At 44.5% G+C, this 9,628-nt stretch overlaps 1 protein-coding gene across 1 annotated transcript in view; it reads left to right on the plus strand.

The window, feature by feature from the left end:
* The window catches only part of CSRP2BP (CSRP2 binding protein), a 17,903-nt gene extending 9,898 nt beyond the window's left edge, over positions 1–8,005 (plus strand). Inside the window, exons 7-11 of the mRNA XM_010145812.1 lie at positions 1–160; positions 682–818; positions 1,325–1,500; positions 4,655–4,845; positions 7,475–8,005. The exon at positions 1–160 is cut by the window's left edge and continues 2 nt beyond it. Of these exons, the coding sequence (XP_010144114.1) occupies positions 1–160; positions 682–818; positions 1,325–1,500; positions 4,655–4,845; positions 7,475–7,648 (838 nt within the window). The 3' untranslated portion in view covers positions 7,649–8,005. The remainder of the gene's footprint in view (positions 161–681; positions 819–1,324; positions 1,501–4,654; positions 4,846–7,474) is intronic.
* The last annotated feature ends 1,623 nt before the right edge of the window (positions 8,006–9,628 follow it).

Raw genomic sequence — 9,628 nt, forward strand, 5'->3', positions numbered from 1 at the left:
AGGACTGCCGCTGTTTGACTTGGACCAAGTTGTAAATGCCGCACTGCTTTTGGTTGATGGGATTTATGGAGCCAAAGAAGGATGTGTTTCCAGGTCCCCAGTGGGGCAAGCAACATACAGAACTACTAGCCAGGACTTCAGGATCTTGGACAGATACCAGGTGAGTGTTTCCAAATGTTAAGTGAGCTTTTGGCATCAGTTATTTTAGAGCTTTTGCTGCAGGCAGTGGTGTCACCTTGGGGTTATCTGACTCTCAAAGTGAAAAGGATTATGCGAGCAAGACTCAATTTGACCTGGGGCTGTGTCCCCACCAATGCGACAAGACTCTTTCTTCTTGGGACATGCTCGTACAGCACAGCTGTCGATCAGTGTCAGCACCACAAATGTCCATGTAGTTGTACTCCAGCCCTGCCCAAACACTGATGGTGGAGCGCTGGAAGTACCCAAATAGGTGGTTGCGCTTTCATGCCAGGTAGGAGGGAGATCACTTGCAGTGCCTGAGTGATGCATGCAGCTTATAGATTTGAGCACTAAATCCGAGAGTGCACAGCAGAGTACTCTGAGGTGGGACTGTCATGCTGTGGGTCGAAAGGCCCTTATTCTCTCTGTGTTGGTGCAACTCTCCTGTGTTAAGTCATTGACTAATCTTTCTGAAATGTTCTGTGTTTTTTGTACGCATAGACGATGCTGCCTGCCATGAAGGGGTATCGACAGCAGGCAACGAAGTTTCTGTATCGACTGGTAGGCTCAGAAGACCTGATGACAGACCACAGTATTGTCAGTCCTTACACCTCCCGTGTCCTGAAACCTTACATCAGGTACAGATGTTCAGAGGTTGAATTTGCTCTTGGTTTATGAACTGACAGCCCACAGAGGCCACTTATCTTGGGCAGTGCTCCTCACTCATCCTTGAAGTACAACCCGCTATGCAATGGTAACCCTGAAAGGATGGTGTTTTATTCATCTAGTTAAGCTGGCTTTGCACAGGGAAGTGGAATCTCCAAGAGAGGGCAGAGCAGAGGGGGAATCACCAAGGTCATTCAATGCAAATTGCATCGGCTCTTGGGTCAGCACTTGTGATTTCCTTGCTCCTGCTCTAAGGAGAGGCTGGCTTGGCATGCTGTGAATCCAGGAAGTGTCCTGGCCTCTGGCACAAGGGTGTTTTTGCTGATCTAGGTGATGTTTTCCGACATGAATGGAAGACTGTTCTTTTGTTCCAAATTGAGCATGTCAGAAAATATTTCATAGGCAGCATCTATTCAGCTGCAGTGGCAGTTATTGTTGCTCACTTGCTTTCTGTGTTTGATTTTCGTGTTACTGGCAGGCGCGATTATGAGACAAAGCCCCCAAAACTCAGGCTGCTGGCAGAAATCCGGGCGTATCCACACAGGAATGATCTCAACTGGAAGGCTGAGTCAGAAGCACCTGTTGATTACTGCTATGTCCGCCCTAATCACATCCCCACTATAAACTCCATGTGCCATGAATTCTTCTGGCCTGGTAAGATTCCTTCCCCACTTGGTTTTCTAAGAAGGAAGTGGTTTTATTCAGAAAAAAATATTCTTGGGCCAAATTTTTCTTCCCTTGGTATCTGGCTTGGTTCTTAGAAAACTATTATCTGATGTCACGAGAATGCAGTTGCAATGGAGACATGGGTTTGGTGTCTTTGTCTTTTTGGGATCTTTTTGAACTGGGCAATTAGGCCCTAATTAGCACAGCACTCGAAAAGGTTGTTTTGGGTAACACCAGTGATGACAATAGGAGTAGTCAGTTGCTAAAATCAAGCATCTAATGAAATGTTTTGAAGAATCAGGGGCCGAGGTAAACAGTTTTACACCAGAGATCTACTGTTCCTTAGCATCATCAGAAAGTTTCTTCCTAGCAGGCATAGGATGGATGTGCTGGACTGAAATTTGGGAATTGCACTTAAAACTGCAAGCTTCCCTGTGATGTTCTTTATTACTTCAAGCCTCAGTATTTTCAAGGCATGGGAAATCTTGGGTATCAATTTTTTTGTCATTTCTTGAACTGTAGGCTCTTTGTGGACAGCAGCTGCCCTTTATGCGGGCAGTTATGAAGCTGTAGTCTTTTAGTTCTTCTGAAATTATAATAGTGATGTTCATCTATGGCATGGATCAGCTTTTGATCAGCAAACAATGTGGCAGACTAATTTAGAAAAGCCCAGTACAAATAGTACACACCTTTATTCTAAGCAGCTGTTTGCTGCAGGTTTTGATTTGCAGAGTGTGATTCAGTAGGGTTTGTAGGTGATCATATGCTGCAGTTGGGATCAGAGCTAGTTACGCTACTCATTGTCGAAATTGTACAATTTAGGGGGAGATAACATGGCATACCTTCCCTTTCACAAGCTGTTTTGGAGCTCATGAGAGACACTTGACAATCTCAAGAGAGGCTGAACCCCTTTGCCGTAGTCTCTCCTCTTCTGATAATGCATTTGAAGTTCTGGCCAAATTGGGACACACCTTCATTAAGTTCTTCAGGTCTCACCCTGTGTTACTTAAGGTAAGGAGCATGGGTGTGTCCACCCAACTGTGAACTTCTCATCATTAAATCAGAAAGCTGACACTCCCATCAGTCTCCAAACAGGAATCAAAATCCTTCTGCAGTGTAAATTTTCTGAGGCTAGGATTTACTGCACCATGGTTTGTCTTAGCAGGAGAGATAAGCGAGGAGGTGATGCTTCAGCTTGGTGGACCCAAAGAGTTTAGCTTCACAAGGAGCTGGTACAACTGAGAAGGGCACAGCTGGGCTATGCAGCTGGGAGGGCATCATTAGCTAGCACTGTTGTTCAGAGAAATAGCTGTAATTTTGCCTCTGTTTGGGCAGCCGAAGCCTGTGTGTTTGGGGGATGCTGTCATCAGTGAACGACGTCTTAGGTGTGTTCAGTTGCCTTCTAATAGTGATGCTTTCACTGAGACTGAATTCTTAAGTTGTAGTCACTTCACCAGGTGGGGTGAGCCCACCAGGCCTTAGTTCTTCCACCTCTCCAAATCCTTCCTGTCAGAGCTGCTCTTGTTTCTCACAAAGCAGAAACAAGCTTACAGGTAGTTACCACAAATGAGGTGAAGCAAGATTCCCCCTTGTTCTTTCTCACGCTATCTTGTGCCTTCATGTCCTAACGGAAAATGTCTCCCGAGCAAACAAGCGGTAAACTGTACTGAGCTAAGCATCTTCCTACAGGAATAACTGTGTGCTGAGGGGACGGCACTATTTCACAGATGCCAGTGTGCCCAGGGCAAGGTAGCATTCCTGTACAGACATGCTGTAAGGCACTCCACAGTCAACTGCAGCCTTGAGATAATTAACGTGGCTCCCTATTGCCAATCAATTCCTCCCACATCTTACTCCACCCAGCTTACTCTGGAATAAGAAAATAATTCACCTGCTTATTTGTGCCCAGTGCCTTATGAAGTCTTGCATCTCATCGAGTCATCAACATTACTGGAAAACATACTCTGCTATTTTGTAACCCCATGTTCCAAATATATTTGCAATTGCCAATTAGAGGCTGAAACTAACATTTATGACACAGCTCTGCTATGTCTTGCACCTCATATAGGGCCTGTCCACAAAAATTATCAAGCAGTCTTCTGGGCATTGAACTGCACTGCTTGGCCCTAACACGCTGTGTGGATGTTCTTGCTGCAGCCTCAATGTGATTGGGCAAGCTAACAAACTCCACTCAGAAGTCAACAGCCTCGGGCGTTTCTGTTCAGCCTCTGACTCACAGAAGCACTGCCTCAGAGGCTGCTTCAGCTCCAAATGAGGGAAATTGTGTGCAAAAAGCAAATGTTTTGATAGCAGTGAAAACTGTGGTTAGGTTCACCATGCAGCTTCACGAACAGCCGGGCATGCACAAGAGGAAGCAGCAGGAGCTCGAGGCCAGGTGGAGAAAAAAGATGGGAACCTTAGGCAGGTAATGCTACCAAAGCTGAAGCCCAGTTTGACGTCTGCTGTGTCCGGAGGGAGTTTGCAGGAAGAATGGGATGGTTCACCCAGCGTAGCAGGGTGACACACTAAACTGCCCCCCTTCGTCTGCAGGCGGGTCATCGGCATTTGCTGACTGGGGTAGGAATGGTGTACAGGCAACCTGCTGCTGGCCCAGGCCAGGTGAAATGAAGAAGCAAACTCTTATCCGTTAATGCTACTGCAGCCTTTAGGAGCCCCAGGCGAGGGGCACAAACTGACTAGGACCCAACCAGCAAACATTTGCACGTGCAAGTATCTTCATCTCTGTGCATATTTAGAACTGGATCTGCTGATATGGCTCAAAATACAAACCAAGGAAAGATTAGCTGGGCACTGCGATCATGTGGTTTTTTTAAAAAAAACTTTAAAAACCATCCTGGTTTAGAGAACATCCTTTTTGAGTTATAGTTTCATCTTTGAGTCATTTGGGAGGAAATTAGCTTTGTTAATTTCTCCTTGCAAGAATCTCCACTAAGTGAGTAAGTCTCATTTTATCTGTGTTTTGTTGAAGCATCTCTTGATACCAGAGCTCTGAAATGAAGGTAGAAGGGGGGGATAAGTGAGCATTTCTAAATGGCCTTAAAACCCTGAATTTCCATGCAACCATGATAGTTTTCTTTTGGTTGGCAGTGCTTTCAACTCCTGTTTCTCTCTTTCTCCGTAGGAATTGATTTGTCAGAATGCTTGCAGTACCCAGACTTCAGTGTTGTTGTCCTTTACAAAAAAGTTATCATTGCCTTTGGCTTTATGGTGCCAGATGTGAAATACAATGAAGCTTACATCTCTTTTCTGTTAGTTCACCCTGAGTGGAGAAGAGCTGGGATTGCAACCTTCATGATTTACCATCTTATCCAGGTAATGATTTTTTTTTAATCCCATGTCTCTGCTAAAGAACTGGCTCTCCCTTCTATTAGAAAGTAAGTGGTGTTGTGTTGCTCCTTTCTGTCCCTTTCCTCCTTGCCCTTTCTTTGGTTACACACCTGCATGGATTGTCAGCAGCTCATGTGAACACTTACGGGGAGAAATCTCTTCAAAAGCAGAAACTAAAATGTATTTAGAAGAATAACCGTACTGGTCACATCCTCAGAAATAGTAAGATGCTGTAGACTTAGACTGTTGTGGCATTAACTTTGTGTTCTTCAGTGGTCAATACTTCACATAACAGAAATACTGAAAACTTACAGTTTAAAGGAGAAAATTATTTAATAGTGGGGAGGTTCAGTAAGGATCTATCGCAGCTTTTCGCTACACCTAGAGGTTTATTCCGTGACTGGGGTGTTGCGTTAAATCACTTACTGATCTTAATCATTCTCTTTCTCATCTAATATAATAGTACAAATCCAGCAGAACTGAAGATAAAGAATAAGTGTTTGCCACCTCGTTCAGATTTATTCAAGCTAGTTTTGTACTGGGCTTTGTTCCACCAGGTCGCTTGGGAAAATTAATCTGAGCTAACTAACGGGTGGTATTAAAGCGGTTAAACTTCATTAAATCTCTGAATGAATACTGTTATTCAGGTGGCCTTAATTCCATTCACTTTCTTGAATTAAGTTGCAGGAAAGCCAGCTTAATTTTGAGTAGGGATGCAGACAGATGTCCTTTTCAGAGCCCAATTGTGCCTCTTCAGGGCCCACAGTTTTACCACTCCCTGAACTCTCTTGGCAGAGCTGCTGATGTGAAACATTCTGGAACTTGTTTTAGTCAAGATGAGCTGCACTAGCAGAAACTCCCCATTGGAACTGTTTTTCCTCCCTCAGTTGTTTGAAGAGAGGTAAGGAGTGCTAGCAGAGCCTCGGGAACAATGATCTGTACCGTGAAAAGCAGTTTCCACTGAGGGTAGCTCTTCTGGGCTATCTGAGGGTAATTCTTCTACCTACACAGCTCTCTGCAGTGTCCACCTCTCTCTGTGTTGACACAGGCTGCTACCTGATTTATTTTAAATTCACCTCTCACAATTCCCGAGCGTCTCTGTGTAAAGTGTTTCAGTAAATTGCCCTCAACTGTAGTCTGCTGACATGGGATGTCAACACTTGGTGAGAACAGAAGCGAGTGATGAGCCAAGGTTTGCAGGGATCCAGCAGCTGGACTTGTGTCTCTTCAGCAGAGCTGGGATGTGTTGGCAAGGCAGCTGTAGAAAAATCATTGCAGCTTTTTCTAGGATGTATCATAGCCAATTAAGCTAATTCTGCTTGCAGGTAGACTAGCATAAAATTACCATGTTGAGGACAGGCAGGCAGGTTTGAGGCTGACTAGCAGAGATCACCACTGTATGTTCAGCTCACATTAGATTTAATTTTCCACTGCTGACTCTTTGTCAGCAGTAGAAGGCATTTAGTCATGTAGGAGAAGAAATAGTGGTTGTTCCTCAATCACCAGGTTGTATGTGCTGCTTCACGGCCTGCTTGGGCTGACTCAAGCATCTGCTTTCTCTAGCTAGAGCCACTTTCATACGTTGTTTGGATTAAGGGTAGTTCTTTGTTTCTTGGTTCAGCGAGCTGAGTTTGGATGAATTCTTGGGAAGAGCATAATCTAACAGAAAACGTGTTGATGCAAATAGCGTCTTGATGATGGGTTTGTTGTCAGAAGTTACCCTCTAATGCATCTGGCCCAGAGGACCACACTGCATCTTCTTAATGCTCTCATTCTAGTTTTCTCTTCCCCAAAATGGCTCCTGATTACTTTTCCCCCTTCCTTTTCCTCTCCCCTTAAATCCCTGTGAGAGCTTTCTCTTTGAATGATCTACCTTGGCAATTTCCTAAAGGGTATTAGTGTTCCCACTTAGAGTTACAGTATGTTCAATATACATAGAATGCTATTAAAATACTATGTGAAAGCAGGAAAAAATATTTTATAGGCCTCTTTATTCTAACCAGCAGCTCTCTGATAATTTGGGATTTTTAAGGTAACTTCAGCCACGCTATTCACTGTCTGATCTGAATTTCCTGCCTTCTCAGGAGGCAGTTGTTTTGCCCTGAAGGATGGGAGAGGAGCTGGGTGGGATAGACAGCAATTCCAGCATGACAGCCCAGAGGTGTGCTGGGGCTGCTCCCATGGTCCCAGAGAGTTCAGGTGTGTTTGCCGAGAGGGAGGAGTGAGGTGCCTGATCCTCTCGCATGTTTTGTCTTTTCAGGCCGCTGTTAATAAGTATTTGAGATCCGTGCTGTACCCTGAGATTGTTTTTAAGTACCAATTACTTAGCAATTGACAATGGAAAGTTGACAAATTATAATCCAAAACCTGCTTTCATTGTCAGAGAATCCATGTTTCCCAGAAACAAAGGCTCCGAGGAACAGCAGTGTTCCCTTCACCTTTCAGCTGTTGCTATGTGTGGTAACTTCTGTGTTGAGGCTTGCGATTTTCTCACCTTTCCTCAGTAACTCGAATACCTCAGTTGATGAATCTCTTCACCTCCGCATTCCCCCAGAGGCTGTCTCATTCTCTTTGTGATTTTTTTTTTTTTTTCTTTTTTACCCTCCCTTGGCAGACCTGCATGGGCAAAGACGTAACCCTTCACGTCTCTGCAAGCAACCCCGCTATGCTGCTCTACCAAAAATTTGGATTTAAGACTGAAGAGTACATTTTGGATTTTTATGACAAATACTATCCCTTGGACAGCAAGGAGTGCAAGCACGCATTCTTTCTCAGGCTGCGGCGCTGATCCATCACAGCTGTCTGAGGGTCTGCAAAAAGCCTGATCTGTCAAACAAAGAACTAAGGTGGCTTTCAGTGGAGGACGTTGGCTGCCACGCGAGAGTTGGAACACGCTGATGCCTTTATCCCTAGGACTTCAAACGTCAACAGTGCTATGTTGTGTGCTGAAACTGCAGTCCAAGAGGATTGATTCCTACGTTCCAAGGGGAGAGGCCTGAAAATGCCAGCTGGGACCTGCTGAAACCACTGGAAGACTGAAATTCTTTATGGAGAGTTTTCCTGCCACTCTGGAGAGCCTCATTGACAAACAAAATGACAGAAAATACTTGTCACTTCAGAGAGGCCTCATGGATTTCAAATTTTGAATCCAGTCCAAAAAATGTTGCAGGTTTTTTGTTTCTGTTGTTTTTTATGGGAAATGAACATGTAAACTTAAATCATCTACAATGTTTCTCTGATTTCATTGCTTTGTTAGGACCATGTCTTGAATCCATGAAGGGAAGTAAGATACTGGTGCATCTAGCTGGATGCCAACTTTAGCAAAGCTCTACACCTGCTGGAACAGCAATACTGGAACTGTGTTTTAGGAATAACGAAGAGTGCGTGAATTCATGTGATCCCAAATGCAAGGCTCAAAGGAGATGTCTGTCTTCTGCTCCTTCCCTCCCGCCTTCCTTTCCCCTTGTTGACCCTGTGCTCAATGTGAAGTTCCTATAGTGTGCGGTGTTTTGTGTTCAGGAACAAGATGTCAAGTGGCTTTGTAGCTGGGTGAGGTAGGACACAACAGCTGCCAAATCAGCTCTTTGAAATCTGACAGCCTATCTGCCAGTTGTTGATGCTGCAGATCAGGCGTTTGGGCACACCTCTAGCCACAGAGCCAGCCCTACAGGCTCCAGCATCCACCTCCTCCTGCTACAGATTTTCTGGCTAGAAGAAACCATCCAGAACAGAAGTCAGTGTTGACATTTGAAATGCAGGCTCTGGTTTGTAGAGGCAATCTGTTTGCAGCTTGGAGGAAGGAGAGATTAGAGGTGGGCCAGTTCAGAAGCATCTAGGCTGTGATTTCATGGTTCCAAGTAAAGAAGAGAGCGAAGAATAAGTAGAAATAATAAAGAATTAAAAAAATACAAATGCTAAATGGTTTGTCTGGCAGTAGGGTGTAGTCCTGTTACACAGTTTAGCAGCTTCTCTCCTTGACTTTTATTGCAGATGAACTGCAGTAAACTGGCAGTTTGCTCTGCTGCCTGACCAAAGGTTAGGCCGTGCATTTTAAATACAAATCACAGGCACTGTGCTGTCAAGCCCCACAGAGAGCTAAAACATGACTTCTTTACTCTTAATCCACTGTGCATACCGCTTGGGTACCTAGCTATAGTAGTTGCTGCCTTCATGAAGTCTTCATTTTGGTAACAGCAGGGAGAGGGACACAAAGTGTGGGGTTTTTTGTGTAGCCAGTGTACATTGTCACCAAAACAAAAGGAGTGTTAGTGGGAGGGAAAAGGAACCCATCCAAGCATCCTGTGTCCTAACATCCATGCACGATTCTGCCTGCTTTATGATGTGAAAATTTTTGATGTTATGAGTTAGCTGTACTTGGAAAGAAAAAAATCTGTCCTTATGAATGGAATTAAAGCCTTTTCTTTGGAAAAGCCTACCAGTAGTCATACTGTTTGTTAAGCAGCCTCTCCATCATCTTACTTCCTTGAAATCTAGCAAACTGAGGATGCAAAGCATGTGCATGTGGGCAAGAAGCTCCCTCTTTCTCTTACTGGGCGTCCACACAGAAGCTGCATGCATGCAGGCCCTAGCAGGCTGTTTCCTTGCCAGTCAGAATTAGGAGATAAAAGATAGTCTGAAAAAGATGACCAGTTCTGCTTCACGTTCTAAAAGGTGGCCAAGAAGGTTTTGACGAGCTTCTTGTTCTGTGCTTAAGCTTCTGTGCCTTTGTCCTTCAAAGGGAGGATGCCAAATGGAACGGCCCTGGGAT

Source organism: Buceros rhinoceros, unplaced genomic scaffold (assembly GCF_000710305.1).
Source record: "Buceros rhinoceros silvestris isolate BGI_N320 unplaced genomic scaffold, ASM71030v1 scaffold17291, whole genome shotgun sequence".
NCBI lineage: Eukaryota > Metazoa > Chordata > Aves > Bucerotiformes > Bucerotidae > Buceros > Buceros rhinoceros.